General features: G+C 45.9%; 1 protein-coding gene across 2 annotated transcripts in view; it reads left to right on the top strand.

Moving 5' to 3' along the window:
- The first annotated feature begins 20,303 nt into the window (after positions 1–20,303).
- LOC144599660 (ephrin type-A receptor 4-A-like) overlaps positions 20,304–25,520 on the top strand; it is a 131,475-nt gene continuing 126,258 nt past the window's right edge. Inside the window, exons 1-2 of one of the 2 annotated variants that reach the window (XM_078410825.1) lie at positions 20,304–20,604; positions 22,733–22,800. In XM_078410825.1, coding sequence (XP_078266951.1) covers positions 20,511–20,604; positions 22,733–22,800 — 162 coding nt within the window. In that variant the 5' untranslated portion in view covers positions 20,304–20,510. The remainder of the gene's footprint in view (positions 20,605–22,732; positions 22,801–25,520) is intronic. The other variant, XM_078410826.1, reaches the window with a different exon arrangement.

The following is a 25,520-nucleotide window of genomic DNA, read 5'->3' as shown; positions in this document are numbered from 1 at the left end:
GCTTCCTAACACGATCTTTATCATTGCGCAGCCTTGTGTGCTTGGCGACATTTACCTTTTGACCGATCCTGACAGTCGCTTGTGAGGAGTATTCCGGGTCCACCAGATGTTGTGCGGTCCCACAATTACGTAGGGATTATTTCAACGGGGCAACGGCCCCTTGAACAATGCCAATGCATCGCGCGGACAATGGGACATCTGAGAACTCAGCGACTCGCACAATGCGTACTTTCCAAAAAATCTGCCCCAATCGTTTCTCCCTGACTAAAGTTTTTATTTCTGACCCCTTTTTTTTACTCCCAAGGAAATACAATCGCGATCACTTTCACAGATTATTTTGAAACAAGACAACCCAAAAAATTTGCAATGCAAACCAAGAGCACTCCAAGCCATTCTTCTGCCATAGTGTTTGCCTGACACCCTCCTTAGAATATGTTTGTGAGCTTTTAAATGCAATTAAGAATGCACAGCGCGCATCCTTCCATTTCAACATCTTATAGGGATTTATCTTTGAAAGAAAATAATAGGGATAAGGTCTGGGAGAAGAGAAATATCACATTTGATCTAAATTCTTACTTTCAAATCAAGGAATCGAGTAGATGGACTAATCGTTCTACTGGTTCTACAATGAAACCGCAAATAATATTGAGTAGCACTTATAAAGAAACGTAGACGAGGACATGTGGAATTAAATTTTAAGAAACTGCTGTTTTATATTTTGCCAGTGCCAGAGAATGGAATACCAGTATTTAAAGGAGTTAAAACATCTTCCATTTTCCAATCTAATTTTGGGCGGGCTTGTATTTTTCACCAGATTCTTCACTCAAGAAGCTCTTTATCTCACTCGGTGTCCTGCAAGTACCGTGTACTTGGTGTGTACAACTGATTATCAATCTTAAAATGAAGACACTATTAACTGTTATGCAGTGAGAAAGCTAGTAAGTAGATTAACACGACAAAGCGTAACGACATTGAATAAACCATTTTACTTATCGTGTAAATATAATAGTCGGATGTAGAAACGATTTCAGTCAACACGTAAATTCCTTTGGTTATTATCTAGTCATTGAGCAAAATCGCCTGTCACAATGGCTGAAATTTTTCTACGATTAGGCTGACACTGTAAAGCATAACCAAAACCTCATGGCCAACACCAGCCTGTGAAAGATTTCGATTCAATCTGAACTCATTGCACTCATAGCCCACCCAACTCTTGGCTCACATCCCTGGGACCTTCCTCCATGGTCTTTCAATGCCGATTTGTAGAGGCAGGATTCTGACTTCAATCACAATCCAGCAGACGGTAACTTTGCCCATTGCAACGGCTGGTGTTACGAGCAGCTCCGGTGCCAGTCTCTAACCTCAGGAATCATGTGATGCCAAGCCTGACGAGATTGAGCCTGGGGTTGAGGATGTCCGACACAGTGGAGCAGCGGTAGAGTTGCTGCCTTACAGCGCCAAAGACCCGGGTTCGATCCTGACTACGGGTGCTGCGTGTACGGTGTTTGTACATTCTCCCCGTGACCTGCGTAGGTTTTCTCCGGATGCTCCGGTTTCCCCCCACGTTCATAAAGCATGCAGATTTGTAGGTTAATTGGCTTCTGTAGATTGTCCATAGTGTGTAGGATAGAACCAGTGTATGGGTGATCACTCGTTGGCGTGGATTGTTCCCACACTGTATCTCAAACTAATGAGACATTCGTAGACTCTCATCCGGCTTTGTCCCTGCTACTATAGTCAGTCTAAAGAAGATTCTTAACCCAAAAGGTCACCTATCTGTGTACTTCAGAGATGTGTAGAAAAGAACTGCAGATAGACACAAAATGCTGGAGTAACTCAGCGAGACAGGCAGCATCTCTGGAGAGAAGGAATGGGTGACGTTTCAGGCCGAGACAGGTCTGAAGAAGGGTCTCGACCCGAAACGTCACCAGATCCTTCTCTCCAGAGATGCTGCCTGTCCCGCTGAGTTACTCCAGCATTTTGTGTCTATCTTTGTTTTAAACCAGCATCTGCAGTTCCTTTCTACACAAGGAACTGCAGATGCTGGTTTACACCGAAGATAGAAACAAAATGCTGGAGTAACTCATGCTGGACAGGCAGCATCTCTGGAGGGAAGGAATCTTTAGAGATGCTGCCTGACCCGCTGAGTTACTCCAGCACTTTGTGTCTATCTCATGTCTGACTCAGGTTAGTTTATGAGATGATTAAATCAAATTTGTGCCTTTTTTGGTGAATAAGTATCTGCAGTTCCTTGTGTCTCCATGCAGAAAACTCGTTGGGTGGGGGGAGGGGTGGAATGGAGGAATGGGGGGGGGGGTGGGTTGGGACAATGAGTCGATGAACAGGCAGAACCTGGAGTGAAGGGGCAATGATTGGTAGAGTGAGCGGTGTGAGTGAAGCAGAAGGTGGCGGTGAAGAGACTCTGAATAGGGGTGTGAGAACAATGTAATCCATGCCTTTAAACAAATCTTAAGACCACGAGTCGCTGGCTACATGTACTGAATTAAAACATGTTTCTCGTGAGAGCTGCCAGAATTAAATTCAAGAATAATCAACTAGTCGGAAGTGAGAAGTGTAGATTTCTCAGAGGGTTGCAGAAATTTGCAGGTAAAGAGTGAGACAAATGGAATGTGAAAAGAAGGCTAAGTCTATTAAAAAAAAACAAGATGTTAGTGTGGGTGCACAGCGGTGAATGAAACTGGGTGTGAATTAGGAAACAAACCACATGTTTGGATGTCTTCAAGTCGATGGAGGGTAGAACAAAGAGAAGGGCTCGAATAGCTAAGTCTAGATTTAGTTTAGTTTAGTTTAGAGATACAGCGTGGCAGCAGGCCCTTCGGCCCATCGAGTCTGCGCCAACCACGATCACCCGTCCTCTCGTTCTATCCTACACACTGGGAACAATTTACAGAAGCCAATTAAAAAAACCTGCATGTCTTTAGAATGTGGGAGGAAACCGGAGAACCCGGAGAAAATCCACGCGGTCACAAGGAGAACGTACAGGTAGCAGTGAACCCGGCTCTCTGGCGCTGTAAGGCAACAATTCTCTTGCGTCACTGTGCCACCCACCAAGGCAACTTTATCTAAGGCTTGGATCAGTACTCTGGCAGCCTAATGAGTTGACAAAGCCTTGTGGTATTACTGTGAAAATAAAGAGATCTTATTAATGGCATGGGTTATGTAAAGATCGCCTCAAATTCTGGGAATACCTTCTGTCATGTCCAGATACGAATCATTTTCAACTGAACCCTGATGAAATGTGAAAGGCTCAGATTAAAGTTGGTTTAAATTTTTCTCAAGTTGTGCAAACAATTTTTCTATTTTCTGAATTTCATGCAGTCAGTTCAGATATTTTGTAATTGTATTTCCAACAACATCTACCTCAAGTCCTTGGTTACAGCATACAGCACAAACTCACCCTGCATTATCCTAACAAAACGTATCAATTATAACCAGGAGATAAGTCCCGACCCAAAACATCACCTCTCCATGTTCTCCAGAGATGATGCCTGACCCGCTGAGTTGCTCCAGTGCATTGTGTCTTTTTTTTGTTGGTGAAACAGCATCTGCCCTTCCTTCTTTCATTATAACCAGTTCTTTCATGAAATTCACAACGGAAACAGATATCACTGTGTTAGAGGGGCTATCCTTTGTCACACTACTGCTAACCCGAAAGTCCAAATCTGAGGCTCGATAAGGCACTGGTCAGTCCGCATTTGGAGTACAGCGAGCAAATTTGGGCCCTGTATCTGAGGAAGGATGTGCTGGCTCTGGAGAGGGTCGAGAGGAGGTTTACAAGAATGATTCCAGGAATGAGTGGGGCCTGTTTCCGGCTGTATATATATGATATGATATGATATGATATGAACGTTTGACAGCATTGGGCCTGGACTCGCTGTAGTTTAGAAGGTTGAGGGGGGACCTCATTGAAACTAACAGAATAATGAAAGGCATAGATAAAGTGGATTTGGAAAGGATGTTTCCACTGGTGGGAGAGTCTAGGACCAGAGGTCATAGCCTCAGAATTAAAGGGTGTTCTTTTAGAAAGGAGGTGAGGAGGAACTTCTTTAGTCAGAGGGTAGTTAATCTGTGGAACTCATTGTCACAGAGGGCTGTGGAGGCCAAGTCAGTAAATATTTTTATGCCAGAGATAGACAAATTCTGGATTAGAACAGGTGTGGGGGGAGGTGGTTATGGGGAGAAGGCTGGAAATGGGATTAGGAGGCAGAGATCAGCCATGATTAACTGGCGAAGTGAATTCAATGGGCCGAATGGCCTAATTCTACTCATAACTTGGACTAAATCTACATCACCTCTCTGGCTCCGACCCCACCCTCTCCGATCACTTAGCCATCACCATGTCCGTCAACATTCCCACCCCAGCTCCAAGGCAAAAACGCAAAATCAACTTCCGTAAACTGAACTCTGTTTCACCTACCTCGCTCTCATCCTCCATCTCTGAAAAAATCTCCGCCTCTCCCTTCATTGACCTCCACAGCCCCTCTGACCTCACTGACTACTACAACCACACTCTCTCCTCCTGCCTCGACCAGCTTGCACCTATAAAAACCAAAACAGTTTCCTTCACCCACTCTGCTCCCTGGTTTACCCCTGAACTCCGCATGATGAAAACCCATGCCCGCCAATTTGAAAGACTCCGCAACAAAACAGGTCTCACAATTCACTCCCAAGCCTACAAAGACCACCTGCAGCAATACAAAGATGCCCTCTCCCGCGCCCACTCCACCTACTACTCTCAAATAATTCACTCTGGCTCCGGAAACCTAAAAGCATTCTTCTCTACAATAAACAAACTCCTCAGCCCCCTGGACACCATCTCCCAGTCATTCACAGTTGACAAATGCATCTCTTTCCTTTCATTCTTCCAAAGCAAAATAGACAGCATCTACAGCACCTTAACCACCAACGCACCTGTTCCCCCTCAAACCACCTGCTCCCCCTTATCCTGTCAACCCCTGCCTCAGTTCTTCCCAGTCTCCACCACCGACCTCTCTGACCTCTTCACAGGAATAAAAACTGCCACCTGCTCTCTGGACCCCATCCCCTCCAGCTTTGTCAAGGCCTGCCTTCCTGCTCTCTCTCCACTTATCACTGCAACAATAAACTCCTCCCTGTCCACTGGCATCGTCCCGCCATACCCCAAAATCGCTGCTGTCACCCCCATTCTGAAAAAACCTGGACTCAACCCTGACACCCCAAACAACTTCAGACCAATCTCCAATCAACCCTTTCTGTCCAAAGTTTTGGAACGCGCTGTAGCTTCTCAACTCAAACACCACCTCTCTACCAATAACCTGTATGAAACTTTCCAATCCGGATTCCGCTCCAACCATAGTACTGAAACTGCGCTCCTCAAAATCACAAACGACCTTTTCCTCTCCTCTGACGCTGGCAACCTCAACATCCTCATCCTACTTGACCTCAGCGCCGCCTTTGACACCATAAATCACTCCATTCTCCTCACCCGACTTGAAACCTCCTTTAACATCACAGGCACAGCCCTATCCTGGATCAAATCTTACCTCTCCGACAGGCACCAGTTCATCTCCATTAACAACTGTAAATCCCCCACCGCTCCCCTCCCCCAAGGTGTCCCCCAAGGCTCAGTCCTTGGCCCCCTCCTCTTCATCCTCTACGTTCCCCCTTGGTCAATTAATCCACCGTCATGGTCTCAACTTCCACTGCTTCGACGATGATATCCAGCTCCTCATCTCCACCAAGTCAATCTCCACCACCACACACTCTACACTGTCAAACTGCATCACTGAAATAAAATCTTGGCTTCAATCAAATTTCCTCAAACTCAACTGCAACAAATCCGAAATCATCATCATTGGTCCAAAAACGCTCACCAAATCCACCCAAAACTTCATCCTCAATATTGATGGTCTCCCAGTATCCACCTCCCCTCACATCCGGAATATTGGAATCATCTTTGATCAAACCCTCTCCTTCGACAAACACATCAAACACATCACCAAGACAGCCTTCTTCCACCTCAAAAACATCGCCCGTCTCCGTCCATCCCTCTCCTCCACAGCTGCAGAAACCCTCATCCACGCCTTCATCACCTCCCGTCTGGACTACTGCAACAGCCTCCTCTATGGCTCACCCTCAAAAATCATCAGTAAACTTCAATACATTCAAAACTCCGCTGCCCGTCTACTCACCCACTCCCCGATCCGTGACCATATCACCCCCGTCCTTTACAAGCTCCACTAGCTCCCCATCCCCCAGAGAATCCAGTACAAAATCCCCCTCATGACCTACAAAGCCCTCCATAACCTGGCCCCATCCTACCTGACTGACCTCCTCCACAGACACACTCCCACCTGCACCCTCCGCTCTGCTGCTGCCAACCTCCTGTCCCCCCCCATCCGGACCAAACTCAGATCCTGGGGGGACAGGGCTTTCTCCATCGCTGCTCCCACCCTCTGGAACTCACTACCCCAAACCGTCAGAGACTCCTCCTCACTCACCACATTCAAAACATCACTGAAGTCTCACCTGTTCAGCACTGCCTTCAACCACTGACTGTCACCTCACCTTCTGTCTCCTTTTTCTGTTCGTTTACTTATTTATCTATTTATTTTCTTCTCTGTTCTAGTAATCCCTGTAAAGCGTCTTTAAGTGTTTGAAAAGCGCTATATAAATGTAATACATTATTATTATTATTATTATTATTATAACTTGTGATTCCTATTATCATTTTTTTTAAGTGTTATCCTTCAAAAATCTTGGACCTAGCACACAGAGCAATTGTTGGTGTTTTGCAAACCAAAAATAAACCGATCATTAAACAAACTCTTTCTGGTTGGCATGTGGTCTGCAGTAAGTTTGAACAGCTTTTGTGAATAATTGACTTGGAAACTTCCAGATAAGTATTTAAATGCAAGATTTTTTTGAAACATTAATTTTGGGAATTTCTATAATTTTTTTGACATAACATAAAAATAAGTAACTTGAATCTATTTTACTCGTGGAAGTAGCTGTTATGTTTTGGCTATTCCATGGAACACCTGTGAACCGTAGGAATATAACCAGCAGATGAGGTAGGACAGAGTAAAGAAGAAATGACCAGAAAATAAAAGTGAAGTAAATGAAAGACTTTTTTTTTAAAGTGGTCTTAGAGAGCCAGCTGAAGATAAAGGAGAAAGTATGATAAAAAGTTATACATGTTAGACCATGATCTAAAGTGGCAATATTCTGGGCTGTTATGTTATATTACATCATCTTCTGGAAGGCACAGAGGCGCAACAGTAGAGTTGATGCCTTTCACCGCCAGAGACCCGAGTTCGATCCTGACTTCGGGTGCTTGTCTGTACGGAGTTTTGTACGTTCTCCCTGTGACCAGCTTGCCTTTTTACCGGGAGCTCAGGTTTCCTCCCACGCACCAAAGACGTACAGGTTTGTTGGGTAATTGGTAAGATCGTAAAGTGTCCCGAGTATGTGTAGGATAGTGTTAGTGTGCGTGTATAATATAATCATAAATTGTGGAGTTATTTTATGTGATTGCAAATCATAAAGAACAAAAATGTAATTCATCAGATATAAATAAAGCTTCATTTTTCCTGGAGATATGTCAAGCTGATTATCTGACATAACAAATCGGCTTGTCAAACTTATCTATGTTGCCTTACCAAACAAACCAACATATGGTTTCTATTCCTTAATGCTCTTTTTTTTGTCAAATTAGTAGTCTGATGTGGATTATGAACATAACTGAATTAAACAAAAATTTCATTCATGAAAGAGCACTTTTGCAGGATTTATCTTGTGTCGAAACACAAAAGATTTTACTTTCTAATCTATAGTTTCAACACTATAAGTAAAATACTTTTATTCACTGTTTGATACTGGAGAATGCTTTGAAAATGTTGGTTTCAGTGCCTCTGACATTCAACATGTGAGTGAAAAATTCACTGTCTACCCAAATTTGACAAAACCACAATGTAATATCATACTGTGATCTGTGATTTGGAGATTAAACTGTACATGTTTTTAAAAAAAACTTCTTCTTTGTTCAACATTTATAAAATTTCCACATACATTTTTCAGAGAAAACTACACATTTAAAAAACCTAAGTACCTTCGAATTTCAAGTTACTCATGAATTTGGGAAATCACACTTAAACAATAGAATTATAAATATATATTATTAATAATTCCAAGGATGGGGGGGGGGAGAGAGAGAGAGAGAGAGAGAGAGAGAGAGAGAGAGAGAGAGAGAGAGAGAGAGAGAGAGAGAGAGAGAGAGAGAGAGAGAGAGAGAGAGAGAGAGAGAACAAACAACATGGTCAGAGAGGCGGGTGGAGAGAGAGGGAGAAAACAAACAACATAGAAGGTGAGAGAGGCGAGTGGAGAGAGAGGGAGAAAGAGAAAGAGAGAGAAAGAGAGAGAGAGAGGGGGAAGATAAAACAAATGATATAGAAGGGGAGAGAGAGGTGTGGGAAGGGAGGGAGCGTGTTTGTGTGTGTGTGAGTGTGTGTGTGTGTGTGTATGTGAGAGAGAGAGAGAGAGAGAGAGAGAGAGAGAGAGAGAGAGAGAGAGAGAGAGAGAGAGAGAGAGAGAGAGAGAGAGAGAGAGAGAGAGAGAGAGAGAGAGAGAGAGAATTTGAGAATAGTATACAAAAAGAAAACACTGCAGCACTCAAGCATCAAGTACCCAACCAGAATGTGAGATAATATTCTTCCAAATTTTGTCTTCAGAGTAATATGCTTGAATGATTTGAGAGAGCGTGGATGTAATGCAGATGGAGGGGTATACAGTAAATTAGAGGAAAATCCCAAAGCAATTGCTCTTTAACGGAGAACATGAATAAATATCTTGGTCTTTACATGAGGTTACCAAAAGACATGCTCTCAAACAGTCATACAAAGAACTTAAGATGGACACAAAATGGTGGAGTAACTCAGCGGGACAAGCAGCATCTCTGGATCTTTGCCCGTCCGGCTGAGTTACTCCAGCATTTTGTGTCTATCTTCGGTTTAAACCAGCATCTGCAGTTCTTTCCTACACATACAAAGAATGTCAGAAGTAAACTGGTTTTTTTTCCAAAAGTTGAAGAATGTTTAAATATATACGGTAGAAAATTTATAAATGCGCTCAGCTGGAATGGATCAGAATCAGGAGATTGTGAAGGATTCTAATCATCTCCACGGATTGCACTTTAGGAGGGTTCAGGCCCAGAAAAACACAGAATGTCCACATGAAAATTGCTTTTCACTGTACCTCGGTACATATAACAATAATAACATATGTTAATAATATATATTAATAATTATTAATAATATATATTAATAATAATAAATGTTTTTATATTCATGCATTTTAAATATGTATGATGCAATGTTCTATACTTTGGCAATATAATGATGTATCTTATCATGCCAATAAAGTATTTTAAATTGAAATTGAAATTGAAATTGAATAAACAAAACTATTAACACTAGGTGATTTCTCTAGCTACATCTCCTCTCTCTCTTTCCCAGCCCCACCATAGTCATTGGACTAGTTTCACAGTCTGTATAACTGTAAAGTCTCATTGGCTGTATTACTCGTTATCACCTAGCCCACAGCCAACAATGGACCTTTGTGGGCTCCACCTACCCTTGATCATCGTTACTTTTTTGCATATCTTTCATTTGATTGTTCTATATCTCTCTCTGTATCGCTGTCTATATCTCTCGTTTCCCTTTCCTCTGATTCTCAGTCTGAAAAAGGGTCTCGACTCGAAACAACACTTGTTCCCTTTTCTCCAGAGATGCTGCCTGATCCGCTGAGTTACTCCAGCTTTTTGTGTCTATCTTTTACTTCTGTACCTAGTTATAAATACTACATTTTAGGCAAGTGTTATCATCAGATTAAAAAAAATCTTGGATCACAAAGCTTTTGGATTCTAAGCATTTGTTTGATTTCACTGTTATCACCAATCTTTACTGGTGAGATGTTCAAGTTATTTAACAGCTAATACTAAGAAGGTTAATTGTTTGGTTGTAGCCCACAGTGGAACATCTTATACATGTATAATCCCATGGATTCTTATTAAATATAAATGATCTCTCTTATTGACATAAGTTGCCTGAAGATTGATTTAAGAAAATAATAATGCCAAAATAACTTTTGATGTCCTCATTTTAATACAGCATTGCTGTAAGGTCATAAAGAAGTAAACGTGATCATTTTGCTAACTCTTCCTTCTTGCTTGGTTTTATATTAAACAATCATTTCAGAAGACGATATTCTTACTTTAAAAACCGAGTGGATTTTATTATTTTATTTTATTTTGCCGGCGTGATGTGAGTGAAATGAGGTAGTGGTGAGAGTGTGAAGTATTTAATTGAAAACTACCTACAGAGTCGTGCATTTTGATGGGTTGCGTATTTATAACAGTTCTATGATTTCTACTGCATTGGGTAAATGCTACAACACTGACAGTGTGAAGCTTTTATTGTTAATCATTTATGAATCCGGTTTTAATAAGCATGATTGTTTCTGCATTATAATAATTTACAAAACAGGTAGATATTTTCAAAACAGAAGCATCCATGGATAGAAAGAACGGGTGACGTTTCGGGTCGAGACCCTTCTTCAGACCCTATTTTCAAACACACTTTGCAGAAAACCATGTCGCAATCGCATCTCTTACTTTAAAAAAAATCGACAACATGAAAGAAATCTGCAACCATCTCAAAATGTAATCAGCTTTTCACCAACAAACCCAATGCAATTACAGCCATTGTCTGATGGAACAACTGTACCTTCATTCATCAGGCATCGGAATGTATTTGGGGAATAGAGTTCGACAGGGTCAATGTGTGTAGGTGGTGAAATAGCCAAGTGGGCACAACATGAAGTGAATGAAGTGGCTGCTTTGACACTTGGGAGTTTGTGAGGTTGCATATCGTGGCAAATGCCTCTGTGTTTCTTTTCATTCGTATTCAGGAATAGGCCGGGGGGAGGCCAATGGACACATAAAGCCTCCCACTGGGCTGGTGCCTGTCATTGGTTGACAACGCATGGCGGGACTGACATATGATGAGAGAATGGATCAACTGGGCTTATATTCACTGGAATTTAGAAGGATGAGAGGGGATCTTATAGAAACATATAAAATCCTTAAGGGATTGGACGGGCTAGATGTAGGAAAAATGCTCCCCGTGTTATGGAGTCCAGAACCAGCAGTCAAACAGTTTAAGAATAAGGGATCGGCCATTTACGACTGAGACGAGGCAAAACCTTTTCACCCAGAGAATTGTGGAATTCTCTGCCACAGAAGGTAGTGGAGGCAAATTCACTGGATGTATTCAAGAGAGAGCCCACACAGACCAGTGATCCCTGCACATTAGCACTATCCTACACACTAGGAACAATTCACAATTTTTACCGAAGCCAATTAACCTACAAACCTGTACATCTATGGAATGTGGGAGGAAATCGGAGCTACTGGAGAAAACCCACGCGGTCATGGGGAGAATACACAAACTCCACACAGATAGCACCCGTAGGCAGGATTGAACCCGGGTTCCTGGCGCTGTAAGGCAGCAACTCAACCACTGCACCACTGTGCCACCCTATTTCTTTCAAATTGCAATGGGATTCAAAATTCTGTGGTTGTTTAAACACAAATTTCAGCAACAGAATTTGCTCGAACAAACCCGTAACTGAAATCTGGCATATTTGAAATTGTTTGGCACATATTCTAGAAAAATTCCAAAGATCGTCAATTGGTTAATTGTGTTTTATCTCTTTGTGCTTATCTCAGTTCGGGCAGCAAAATTGGGCAACTGGTAGAGTTGCTGCTTCACATCCCCAGAGACTGCCTTTGATCCTGATCTCGGGTGCTATTTGTGTGGTGTTGGAATGTTAGAAACATAGAAAATCGGTGCAGGTGGAAGCCATTTGGCCCTTCAAGCAAGAACCGCCATTCATTTGTGATCATGGCTGATCAATGTTCTCACTGTGACTGTGTGGGTTTCCTCCAGGTGCTGCGGTTTCCTCCCGCATCGCAGAGATGCACAGGTTTGTAGGTTGATTAGCCTCTGGAAACTCAGCCTCTGAGTATTTAGGGAGTCAATGCGAAATTGGGCTATCAGAAGCTGTGTGTACAGGCGATCGATGATTGGCACGGATCCGGTGGGCCGAAGGGCCTCTTTCCATGCTGTATCTTTCCATCAATCTATAAAATGTAAACCTCCCACAAGTGACCTCAATGATAGTTGCAAAACCAAAACCTGTCTGCAGGTTTCCCCAGGTTCCCTCTCTTATAAACACCAGTCCTTTTTCACTGACAGAACAGGTAGGTGTTACAAATCCAGTTTCCTCTAAAACTATTCTGATTAAAGGGCCAACACTCAATCTACATTTTATTTCCTCAATGTGCTGCACCACTATAGACAATAGGTGCAGGCAGGGCCGTCTTAACGCATGGGCCTGATGGGCACTTGCCCGGGGGCCCACGAGCATAGGGGCCCCATGCTGATCTGTGTGTTAAGTGACTTGCAATAAATAAATACTACTTTTAAAATGTACGTTCAATAAGTGCTTTTTTCGCAACATTTTCGGTCACTAAGTGCTTCTCACAGCGATCTGTAAGTGCTTTTTGCAACAATGTAGCACCCTAAGTCCATCGCTAAGTGCTTTTCGGTAAGTGCTTTTCGCCGGCACGACAGGGGGGGGGGGGGCTGGTAGGGAAAGGGGGGTGGGGGAGAGTAACGGTAGGGGCCCCAGTACACTGCTTTGCCCGGGGGCCCATAATGCTGTAAAGACGGCCCTGGGTGCAGGAGGAGGCCATTCGGCCCTTCGAGCCAGCACCGCCATTCAATGCGATCATGGCTGATCATTCTCAATCAGTACCCCGTTCCTGCCTTCTCCCCATACCCCCTGACTCTGCTATCCTTAAGAGCTCTATGGGCGGCATGGTGGCGCAGTGGTAGATTTGCGGCCTTGCAGCGCCAGAGACCCGGGTTCAATCCTGACTACGGGTGCTATCGCTACGGAGTTTGTGCGTTCCCCCTGTGACCGTGTGGGTTTTCCCCGGGTGCTCCGGTTTCCTCCCACACTACAAAGATGTACAGCTTTGTAGGTTAATTGGCTTTGGTAAAAATTGTAAATTGTCCCTGGTGTGTAAGATAGTGCTGGGGCATGGGATGATCGCTGGTCGGCACGGACTCGGTGGGCCGAAGGTCCTGTTTCCATAATGTTGTATATCTGAAGTAAAGCCTGAAGTCCAAAGAAATTTGTTACTTCCTGCAACCTGAAATAAATTTGGACTGCTTTACCTGCTGAGGTCAAGGTTATATTCATGCTCAGCTCTCTATCCTCAGGTTGCTACTGATGATCTCTGCTATAACTTACAGTCTGCTGCTCACTGCTGCATTAGGAAGCCTTTCAACCTTTCTACTCATGCTGAGACTACTCCATATATAAGTTTTTTCCTGCAGTCCTCAGCACATATAAACAACAACCTTCCCCAAAGGAGAGGCTTTCACTGAATCAATGAAAGATACAAATCGTTCACCTTGTTGTGGTGAAGAGGCTTGTGTGCCCCCGTGACTCCGAGATCCATGCCGTTGGAAGCACTAGCTCCTGGTAGGGCCACCCATGGCGGGAAGGTCGAGGATGAGGGTCCAGATTAAGAACGATCCAACGTACAAGACCTCAGCAGCGGACCAGGCGGACGAAGTTATCTTGAACTCAACGGCTGTGAAGGCAGATGAAAGCTGCAACATCTATCAGCTCCAATCATCTTGGTTCCCTTGCCATTGGAATGAGTTGATTGATTTGTGAAGGAGCGTGTGCTTCTTGGAGTGCAACATCAAGTACACGTTAAACAAACACACGCACAGGCGTCTTCGTTCTGACATTGGAACGTAGACCATCATCCTCAACCTCAAGGGATAGCCACGACGACGACAACCTGGCAGCAGGCCCTTCGGTCCACTGAGGCCGTACTGACCCTCGATCACTCATTCACACCAATTCTATGTTATCCCACGTTCTCGTCCACTTCCTATACGTTAGGGGCAATTTTCAGAGGCAAACGAAACCTGGAAACCCGCATGACATTCGGATGTGGAAGAAAACCGGAGCACCCGGAGGACAATGGACAATAGACAATAGGTGCAGGAGTAGGCCATTCGGCCCTTCGAGCCAGCACCGCCATTCAATGTGATCATGGCTGATCATTCTCAATCTGTACCCCGTTCCTGCCTTCTCCCCATACCCCCTGACTCCGCTATCCTTAAGAGCTCTATCTAGCTCTCTCTTGAATGCATTCAGAGAATTGGCCTCCACTGCCTTCTGTGGCAGAGAATTCCACAGATTTACAACTCTCCGACTAAAAACGTTTTTCCTCATCTCAGTTCTAAATGGCCTACCCCTTATTCTTAAACTGTGGCCCCTTGTTCTGGACTCCCCCAACATTGGGAACATGTTTCCTGCCTCTAACGTGTCCAACCCCTTAATAATCTTATACGTTTCGATAAGATCCCCTCTCATCCTTCTAAATTCCAGTGTATACAAGCCTGCCTAGTCGATCCAGTCTTTCAACATATGACAGTCCCGCCATTCCGGAAAGCCCATGTGGCCATCAAGGGAAAACATGTAAACCCCACACAGACAGCACCCGAGGTGAGGATCGAAGCCGGGACCTCCAGTGCTGTGATGCAGCAGCTCTGCCAGCTGTGCCATGGCGCTTTCCTTCCACATCTAAATGACATGCAGGTTTGCCAGTTAATTGGCTTCTGCTAATTGTCCCTAGCGCGTAGGATAGAACGAGTGTCCTCGCCTCTGAAAATTTCCCCTAACGTGTAGGAAGTGGATGGGAACGTGGGATAACATAGAACTCGTGTGAATGTGTGATCGAGGGTCCCACTATACCCATTCCTGGACTGCCACTTCTTCTTCCGTGTCCATCGTTCAAATGTTACATGACTATCATCGTCCCGTCTTGAAAAGGGCGCAAGCTTCCGGCAACAATCAGTGGGACCATCACTTGCACAGTAGACGATGGTGGTGGCAGAATTAGCTCGGGACACTTCCAGTTTCCAGCCCCGCGACATGGACGCTTATGCTATGGGGCTGGACTGCTACTGATAGTGTGGCTTGCGAAAGACTTCCCTGATACCTCTTACCAGGATCTAGCTGCAGGCTAGGAAAGTGACAGTGACTCCAATGCACAAGGAATGTGCTTTCTGGAGGTGTTTTTTCTCACCCCCCCATCCCCACTCATCTGTCGATGTATCATCCATTTGTTCTAAATCAACAGTCCCTCGTATTGGGAAGGGTGTTAGCTTGAATTCTTCAACGTGCCATTAATGGGTAGTTACGTAGATGGCAGCAGCTGGGCTACTTGCGGACAAGTGACCCAAATAAAATAGTGCCCCCCCCCCCCCCCCGTCTCTTCCCCCCCCCCCCCCACCCCCTCAAAGCAGCTTGGAATTGGTGTTGGTAATTGTTTATTATTGTCACGTGTTAATGGGATGCAAACTATACCCGAGTACAATGTGGCCATACACAAGGAAAGCAGAAAGCACAAAGAGAAAAATACCAGAGTGCAGAATATAGTACAACAGTATGAGAGTGTTCCGTTTGCACAGAAAGTACAGATTAAAAAAGTGCAAGGCTGCAATGAGGTAGGTTGGGAGATCAGGACCACATCCTGGCTTATGAGGGGATCAGAAGTCTGACTACAGCGGGGAAGAAGGTGTATCTAATCTGGTGGTGAAGGGGCACAAAGCAGAGGTGCAAGTCATTGGTACCTGGCAGGGCAGTGTGGTTTTGCTCCATGGCGTATCTCTGCATCCACGTTCCCTAGACTGCTCCGCACAGATGTAACCAGAAGTGATCCCTGGAGGACCTTCAGGGAAAGGACTTCCTGCCAGGAGCCCTGTTCCCCTTGCACCTCCTACCTCTTGCAGCAGAAAGCCTTCCATGTTGTGCGTCTCCATCGCGTGGTCAATAAATCTAGTTTTAGTTTACCTCAGAGATACAGCGTGGGAATGGGCCCTTCGGCCCAATGAGTCCGTGCCGACCGGCGATCCCCGTCTACTAGCAATATCATACACACCAGGGACAATTTACAATTTTTCACCGAAGCCAGTTAACCAACAAACCTGTACATCTGTGGAGTTGAACCTACAGAGTCATGGGGAGAATGTATGAACTCCGTACAGACAGCAGCTGTGGTCAGGATCGAACCTAGGTCTCTGGTGCTGTAAGGCATCAACTCTACCGCTGTGCACATTGGTGGAGGATGGGGCAATGATCAAGCTACCTCTCGCCAAAGCATGGTGCTTCTCACTGTACCTCGATACACGTGACAATAAACGGAACTAAACGGACTAAAAAATGTTGTGTTCTTTAAATTGCTGAAGCAAGGGGTTTTTTTAAACTGGCAAAAAAACAAGGCTTCTACATCAACTGACCTAATTTTGAGGTGAGACAGAGGTGAGTCACATGTACTTTTTCCAACCTTGTCTACCACATCTGGTGCTCTCAATGTGACTTCTACACATCAGTGAGATGGAGTGTGTAGAAAGGAACTGCAGATGCTGGTTTAAACCGAAGATAGACACAAAAAGCTGGAGTAACTCAGCGGGGCAGGCGGCATCTCTGGAGAGAAGGAATGGGTGACATTTCAGGTCGAGACCGTCTGAAGAAGGGTCTCGACTTGAAACGTCACCCATTCCTTCTCTCCAGAGATGCTGCCTGTCCGGCTGAGTTACGCCAACTTTTTGTGTCTATCTTCAGTGAGGAAGTGTAGACTAGGTGTGCAGGAAGGAACTGCAGATGCTGGTTTACACCGAAGATGGTCACAAAATGCTGGAGTAACTCAGCGGGTCAGGTAGCATCTGTGTAGGGAAATGAACGGACATTGTTTCGGTCAGGACTGAAGACGGACACAAAATGCTGGAGTAACTCAGTGAGACAGGCAGCATATCTGGAGAGGAGGAATGGGTGACATTTCGGGTCAAGACCCTTCTTCAGACTAGGTGACTGTTCTGTGGAACACATGTGCTCTGTCTGCCAAGACCTGCAGGAACTCCTGATCACCAACCATTGTAACTTCCCTTACCTATTGCCACATTGACCTTTCTGTCCTTGACCTGCTCCATTGCCAGAGTGAGCCCACGTTTAAAGCAGATGAACAGCAGCTCATACTCTGCCGGGCCGACTTATAACCCAATGGTATGAACATTGAATCTTCCAATCTCAGGTAATAATCCCCCTCTAATCCAATCCTCCCCAATTTTGTGAATTGGAGTTTCCGGTCGCGACCCTTCTTCAGACTCTGAGACTTAAGTCTGAAGAAGGGTTCCAACCCGAAACCTCACCTATCCATGTCGGCCCGAGATGCTGCCTGACCCGACCTGACCCGCGGAGTCACTTACTACTCCACCACTTTGTATCTTTATTTTTGTAAAACCAGCATCTGCAGTTCATTGCTCCTCTCTGTGGCTTTGCACGGCGCTGTAATTGAAACGCACATCCAACCCAACTGCTATCCGCAGACTCACGGCACGGCGAGACCCCTGGATTGCGGATCTCGCCAAATCAGATTGATCCCTGGGATGGCAGGACTTTCATATGAAGAATGACTGGATAGACTGGGCTTGTACTCGCTGGAATTTAGAAGACTGAGGGGGGATCTTATTGAAACATATAAAATTCTTAAGGGGTTGGAGAGGCTAGATGCGGGAAGATTGTTCCCGATGTTGGGGAAGTCCAGAACCAGGGGTCACAGCTTAAGGATAAGGGGGAAGTCTTTTAGGACCGAGATGAGAAAACATTTCTTCACACAGAGAGTGGTGAGTCTGTGGAATTCTCTGCCACAGAAGGTAGTTGAGGCCAGTTCATTGGCTATATTTAAGAGGGAGTTAGATGTGGCCCTTGTGGCTAAAGGGATCAGGGGGTATGGAGAGAAGGCAGGTACAGGTTACTGAGCTGGATGATCAGCAATGATCATATTGAATGGCGGTGCAGGCTCGAAGAGCCGAATGGCCTACTCCTGCACCTATTTTCTATGTTTCTATGTTTCTAATCCAATCGCATATCCCCAGAGAAAGGTGAAAGCGATCGAACCGGGATCGTCCTACCGGTTCCACTGGGTGGCGCTGGTGGGTCACTTGTGAGACAACGCTGTGTGCTTGTACGCCCACTGGCTACTCTCCTTTGCAGAAAGCTAAGACGACTACAGTACTAACGTTCTCCACTTTGAAGCTCAAAATCCGCCCGTCCGTCACACGGACGGAATATGTGCAAAAGAACAACACGAGAAGACGGGGCTAAATGAAATATGCGAGAGGAGGAACAGGGAGAGAGAGTCCCAAGAAAGCAGATGTGGCTGTGGTAGCAGGGATTGATTGGGTTATCTTTAGAGAGACACAAGAAATTGCAGATGCTGGAACCGTGAGCAAAACACAAACGTGCTGGAGTAACTCAGCGTTGGTCAGGCAGCTGAAGGAGGGTCTCGACCCGAAACGTCACCTGTTCCTTCTCTCCAGAGATGCTGCCTGACCCGCCGAGTTACTCTAGCGTTTTGTATCTAATCTTCGGTTTAAACCAGCATCTGGCCACCGTTTAAGAATAAGGGGTAGGCCATTTAGAACTGAGATGAGGAAAAACTTTTTCAGTCAGAGAGTTGTGAATCTGTGGAATTCTCTGCCTCAGAAGGCAGTGGAGGCCAATTCTCTGAATGCATTCAAGAGAGAGCTAGATAGAGCTCTTAAGGATAGCGGAGTCAGGGGGTATGGGGAGAAGGCAGGAACGGGGTACTGATTGAGAATGATCAGCCATGATCACATTGAATGGTGGTGCTGGCTCGAAGGGCCGAATGGCCTCCTCCTGCACCTATTGTCTATTGTTTATCTGCAGTTCCTTCCTACACACCTCTGGGCGGAATGGACAGGTGACACTTCCTGTTGGGACCCTTCTTCAGATATCTGGTTTAATGGATATTTGTAAAGATCTCTCAGAAATTACACTAAAGGCTCATGCATTGTATTGGTTGAGTTAGATGCTGCCTGACCCGCTGAGTTACTCCAGCGTTTTGTGTCTAATCTTCTGTTTAAACCAGCATCTGCGGTTCCTTCCTGCACATTCTGGTCTTTTCTCTCAGCTCCCGACTTCTTATGAAATGAAACGACCTGAAATGAATTCCTTAATGTCGCCATCGTCGGAATATATGTATACAGGGCCTGTCATGCGTGGGTCATATGAGAGTGTCACAAACCATCAAGGCTGGCGAGAATCCACCGTTGGCATTCTATTGCTACAATGGCAGAGTCCGGATTGAAATATTTATTGGGGGCAAGTAAATGAATAACAACGCCGGACCTTTTTGCACGACAATGGTCGAACGCTCTTACTCAGTACGAACAAACAAACCTTGTAGTCAATGGATATTGCTCGGATTCCTCAGAAGGTGGCTGTTTGATTTTTCACGCTGCAAACCTGCATTCCAAAGAACACTTTCACGACTTTTAACGTCGATGCTTTAGGTTAGCGGTTGCAGGTACAAGTATTAGCCAAGCAAGAAGACGACAGAATGAGACAACGAGGAGATTGATAGATATTGGGTGAGATTCCTGAGAGACACGTCGCTTCCACACGGCCGCACCAAGTGCACACACCAAGTCCAGGGCCTTGCTTTCGCTGTTCGGGATCTTTGAAAGGGCTTTCACAAACCGCGGGCAAGAACAGTGCAGAAACTTGTGATGAACACACAGCCCAGAAAGATGTTGCCAGTGATAATGAAATCACATCTGAAATTCCCTATAAAACTGAAAGTAGACTTCTTGCAGGCTGCTGTGTGTGTGTGTGAGAATGTGTGTGTGGGTGTGTGCATGTGTGTGGGGTGTGTGTGTGTGTGTGTGCATGTGTGTGTGTGTGTGTGTGTGGGGTGTGTGTATGTGTGTGTGTGTATGCATGTGTGTGTGGGGTGTGTGTGTGTGTGTGTGCATGTGTGTGTGTGTGTGTGGGGTGTGTATGTGTGTGTGTGTATGCATGTGTGTGTGTGGGTGTGTGTGTGTGTGTGGGTGTGTGTGGGTGTGTGTGGGTGTGTGTGGGTGTGTGTGGGTGTTACTGAGACGGGGTTTGCTCTAATTAATGATTGGGAGAGTGGCGGTAGTGATTGGGAGTGGGGAGGAAGGAGGGGGGAGGTTTAGCTGTTGTAATAGACGCCCCCGTTTCAGATTGAAGCGTTGCTTGGAGCCGCCAGCCTGTTCTGGTGGGGGAGGTGAAAGGTTTGTGTGTCCCAGTATTTTGACTGGATCTGTCTGTTGGACGCCTGACGTCAGGCTGCTTAGCGCCGCCTCCCCTGCAATGTCTTCGAGCTGCAGTTCTCAAAATCCACTCGCTATTCCACCGGGAAAGAGCGGTGTAAAGTGAAGGTCCGTGGGCAAGGTGGTTATTAACAAGGACAAGGGTGGAGGGGGAGGAGAGAAAAAAAACCCAAAAACAAATCCCCAGCAAAACTAGGTGGCGAAATGGCCCGGACACTGCAGTTAAGCATCTGTGCACTGTATTTCTGGAGGATTTCGGCAGCTTTTTACATTTCAAAGAGCCACCCGCTTAACCAAGGTAAGTTGGTGACCAGGTCGCGTTGTGGGACCGTCCGGGCGGAGGGTGGAACTTAACACAGAGGCTACAGAGGGCTGTCAAAGGGGCGAGCTTGTGTTACAGTCAGGGCCAAGCAAGGACAGGAGCTGGTGAAGCAGGAGGACAGGCTGCCTGGTAAAGGCAGGTGAGCCAGCCCTGTCCTGGACTTAGTCTGTTCCACAGCCTTCTTCCCCAGCCCCTCGCTTAAAAGAAAAAAAAACCTTTCGATTCCCGGTGGCCGCTCAGTTTTTAAACCGTCGTCAAAAAGATTTTTGTTTTTTTTTAAAGTCCTTGCGTCCACTTTTGGTGGGAGTTTGCGTCTCTCCCCCCTCCTCCCTCTCTCCATCCGTGAAGGGGCGGCTGAGCTGAGCTGGACATCCCCAGCCAGGGTGACAGACAGCCACAAGTAAACCCTGTGAGATCGCGGAGAAGTATAATATCGCCGAGGTCCACACATCTAATCTCTTCCCCCCCCCCTCTCCCTCTCCTCACCCCTCCCACGCTAAACTGAAAGCTTCTACTGAAGGCATGTAACTCGCTCCCTGAATAAAGAATGCATCCAGAGTGAAATGAGGGAGAAACTAAAGTGTGCTGACCTGTGTGTGTGTGTGTGTGTGTGTTTTTTGTAACTGGGTCATTGCTTAGACCATAACCTGAACGGGCACGGACTGGTGAATTCTAATGGACTTCTGGGGTTTTTTCCTCCCTAAAACGCTAGCAAAACTGAGCTAACTTTTTATGATCAAGTGTTTTCTTTAACGGTGAGAATTGACGCGGGTCTTAGCATGCTGCCCACGTCTTTACTCCTCTCTATAAGCCTGCGATTGAGCCCTCATTGTCCTGCCGCAGTGTAATCTGCCGGGAGATTCATCTGTGCATTACTGGTGTGCAGTTTGCTGTACGCCTCTGCTGCAAAGCGTAGGGTGGGGAGGGGAGAGGGAGAGGGAGAGGGGGGGTTGTTACATAGCCGTCCCGGTTCTTACCTCTCCCTGTAAACCTCAGGGTGATTCACCCTTCAGAAGTTAGCCAGAAAAATGATCGCACCTGGTATTGAAACAAACAAACCCCACCCCAACAAATCCCACCCCCCCCCTCCAAAAAAAAAGATAGATCGATTCGCGTGTTTCGCGTTCTCCGACTGAAAACATTAAAAAGAAACGTAGGAGAAACGGGCTGGTTTAAAACAGCTTTTTTCTGCACACTCTTGCATTGTTTTAAGGTTTTTCTTTTTTTTTTGCAAGGGAATTGGGCATTGAAAGGTGATCTTTGGCAGAGAAAGCAAACGGGGGAAAGTAATCCTCCTTAAATGTCCGTCTCTTCCCTCCCCCTCTCGCCTTCCAGTTGTGAAACGCCAGTGAGCCTTCGCGAATGGTTACCTGAGCTAGCCAGCGTCCACGGTCTAAAACCACTCCACCTCCTCAATGCACATCTCTGTCACTAAAACCAGCCAGTAAAGTCGAGGCTGGCTGTTTTATCGTTTGGAGCACATGAAAATAAAAAGAAAAACATTTGAATCGTTAAACAATAATACGGATTAGCCCCACTAGAGTGTTGGTAATCTCCAGTTTAGACTAACTCCCTGATTTGTAGCGGGCCAAGTCGTTACTCCAAACTCAAATTCAGTCACATTGCAAACACCATACGTGTCCCCAACAATCTCACCGAATACACATTCCTCTTTCAATACCAGGTGCGATATTAATAATTGACGATAAAACCCAATTTCGTACGCCGGAGCGCACATTGCGTCGTCGGTTGTTTAATTTCTGAAGAGTTTTTTTCCCCAAAGTTTATTAACTATTTAGCGAAAGTTTGTAAACTGAGGATTGGGGGTGTTCGCTGTGACTGCTACCTCCCCCCCCCCCTTCTGCCCTCTCCTCCTGAACTACTATCTACCTCATCAGGGACCCTCGGACTCTGACCCCGCTGAGTTACACCAGCTTTTTGAGTCTGTCTTTACTGGCTTTACCTTGCACTGTACGTTATTCCCTTTATCGCGCATTGTAACCATGTATTGCCTTTCCGCTGGCACCAAAAGCCTTTCCACTGTACATCAGCACACTCGAGGATAAACTAAACTGAACTAATGGCCTTCCTTAACTCTCCGCAGTTACTTTGCTGGATTCCCGGTCTGTCCAAGGCGAACTAGGCTGGGAGGTATTCCCTTCTGAAGCCGGAGTGAGTATCACAACTCGGTGTCGTGTCGGGAAGTGTTGATTGTGAGCATTTTTGAGTAGATTGAGCCGGGAAGGTTAAATTTCCGCAGTGGTCCCCGTGAACTGAATTGCTTCTTTGTGCGGGGTAACTATATACTCCCATCGGTAAGAAGCAGCCTGGAGAACTGGAAACCCGAAAGGGCAGCGGTAAAGGGGAGAGAGTTAGAGTTGCGAACGGATAAAGATCATTTTTTGCTGGTAACTTGATTCAGAAATCTGCCTTAACTGTGGAGAGAAGCCGGTGAAGCGGGCTGTTTATTGTTCGCAGCGGCATCTTGTGTCGAGATGCAGTGGTCAGATGGTCGAAGCTGTCCCAGAATTTGGAACATGTACTTTCCTGTGACAGAATGCGCCGGAGCCGCGGTCTCCACTCTTCACTGGCGGCTTTAGTCGGGTCACAAATATCAAACGGCCTTGCAAGGCGCGGGGATAGGTTTGGGTGTGTGGCGATTCCTTTCCCCGACAGAAACAGGGGGCGATCGATCACTCTGTATGGGAGGTGTGTGTGTGTGTGTGTGTGTGTGTGTGTGTGTGTGAGAGAGAGAGAGAGAGAGAGAGAGAGAGAGAGAGAGAGAGAGAGAGAGAGAGAGAGAGAGAGAGAGAGAGAGAGAGAGAGAGAGAGAGAAGAAATGAGGATGGGGAGAGAGAGTGAAGAAATGAGGATGGGGAGAGAGAATGAAGAAATGAGGATGGGGAGAGAGAATGAAGAAATGAGGATGGGGAGAGAGAATGAAGAAATGAGGATGGGGAGAGAGAGAATGAAGAAATGAGGATGGAGAGAGAGAGAGAGAGAGAGAGAGAGGGAGATGGAAATGGAGAGAGATGGGGATGGGAAGAGAGGGGTGAGAGGGAGATAGAGTGGAGATAAAGGGAGGGGGAGGTGGTAGGAGAGAGAGAGAGGGTCAGGAGAGGGGATTAACGGAGAAAGCTGGTCTGCTGTAGGAGGTGGAATTGGAGCCTGTTTGATCGATGTGATGAGCACAAGTGTGCGCGCAGTCTCCATTTCCAGATAAGTTAAAAATGTCAAAACACGGGGAAATGCGCGCCTGAGATGTCGCGCCAGCGGCCAGGCTTCTGACTAGCACCGCCAAACACCAACTGGAACAACGCGGCTCTGTGTAATCATGTAATCAGCGGCCTGGCCCCGCTGTCTCAAACTTCCGAAGTATTTTATTTCCAATTAGCCAGCCCCGACATTTTTTTTCAAATAATCAAGACGCGTTAAACAACCGTTTGTATCTGGCATTTCAGTGTAAGTAAATTAAACAAAACGCTTCCTCTTGAATCTGAATCAGTCTGAAGAAGGGTCTCGACCCGAAACGTCACCCATTCCTTCTCTCCTGAGATGCTGCCTGACCTGCTGAGTTACTCCAGCATTTTGTGAATAAATACCTTCGATTTGTACCAGCATCTGCAGTTATCTTCTTATACTTCCTCTTGGATCTTTTGCATGGGCCACATTCCTCAGTAATTCAATAACAAATCATACAATACGGCAAATAAGCACACGCAGGAATATTATTAATGATTGGATGACTGATTGTCTTGCAATGAGTTGCACATGAGATACTGTCATTTGTTTTTTTGCGCTGTGTGCTTTTACACACTGATAATTCTCGGGTCATTTTCCTGTGTCCAAATTGAATTTTGAATTGAATTGTTTCGCTGCCAATGTCTTGCAGATAAGGTCTGTCAGAGAGGTGCAACTGGCAGAGCTGCCCTCACAGCGCCAGAGACCCGGGTTCCATCCCGACCCTCGGTTGCTGTCTGTGTGGAGTTTGCACGGTTCTCCCTGCGACCGCGTGGGTTTCCACCGGGTGCGCCGGTTTCCCCCTCACATCCCAAAGACGGGTGGGGGGTTGCAGGTTAATTGGCTTCAGTAAATTACCCCCAATGCGAAGGGAGTGGATTAGAAAGTGGGATAAGATAGAATTTGTATGAACTGGTGATCGATGGGATGTTGACTCGGTGGGCCTAAGGACATGTTTCCTTGCAGTGTCTCTAATTTAATATTAAACTAAATAAGCCACAGATTGCCAGCGACCCCACCACCCCCATTCAATAACTATTGAGGAATAAGTACAAGGTTTCCAGTTTAGGGAAAGACACAAAATGATGGAGTAACTCAGCGGGACAGGCGGCATCTCTGGAGAGAAGGAATGGGTGACATTTCGGGTAGAGACCCTTCTTCAGACTGATGTCAGGGCGGCGGGACAAAGGAAGGATATAGGTGGAGACAGGAAGATAGAGGGAGATCTGGGAAGGAGGAGGGGAAGAGAGGGACAGAGGAACTATCTAAAGTTGGAGAAGTCGATGTTCATACCACTGGGCTGTAAACTGCCCAGGCGAAATATGAGGTGCTGTTCCTCCAATTTCCGGTGGGCCTCACTATGGCACTGGAGGAGGCCCATGACAGAAAGGTCAGACTGGGAATGGGAGGGAGAGTTGAAGTGCTCGGCCACCGGGAGATCAGTTGGGTTAATGCGGACCGAGCGCATACGCATTCCAGTTCAGAGACTTCTCATCAAACCCAATACCCAGGGAAGACCATTGATTGCAGGGATAAGTCGCCTCTTTCCAGTGACAACCAGCCCAGAGAGAACCAAGATAGAGAGAGACACAACATGCTGGAGTAACTCAGCGGGACAGGCGGCATCTCTGGAGAGAAGGAATGGGTGACGT

Source organism: Rhinoraja longicauda, chromosome 13, assembly GCF_053455715.1.
Source record: "Rhinoraja longicauda isolate Sanriku21f chromosome 13, sRhiLon1.1, whole genome shotgun sequence".
NCBI classification, from domain to species: domain Eukaryota; kingdom Metazoa; phylum Chordata; class Chondrichthyes; order Rajiformes; family Arhynchobatidae; genus Rhinoraja; species Rhinoraja longicauda.
Note: the sequence above shows the minus strand (reverse complement) of the source record. Positions and strands in the feature narration are given on the sequence as shown.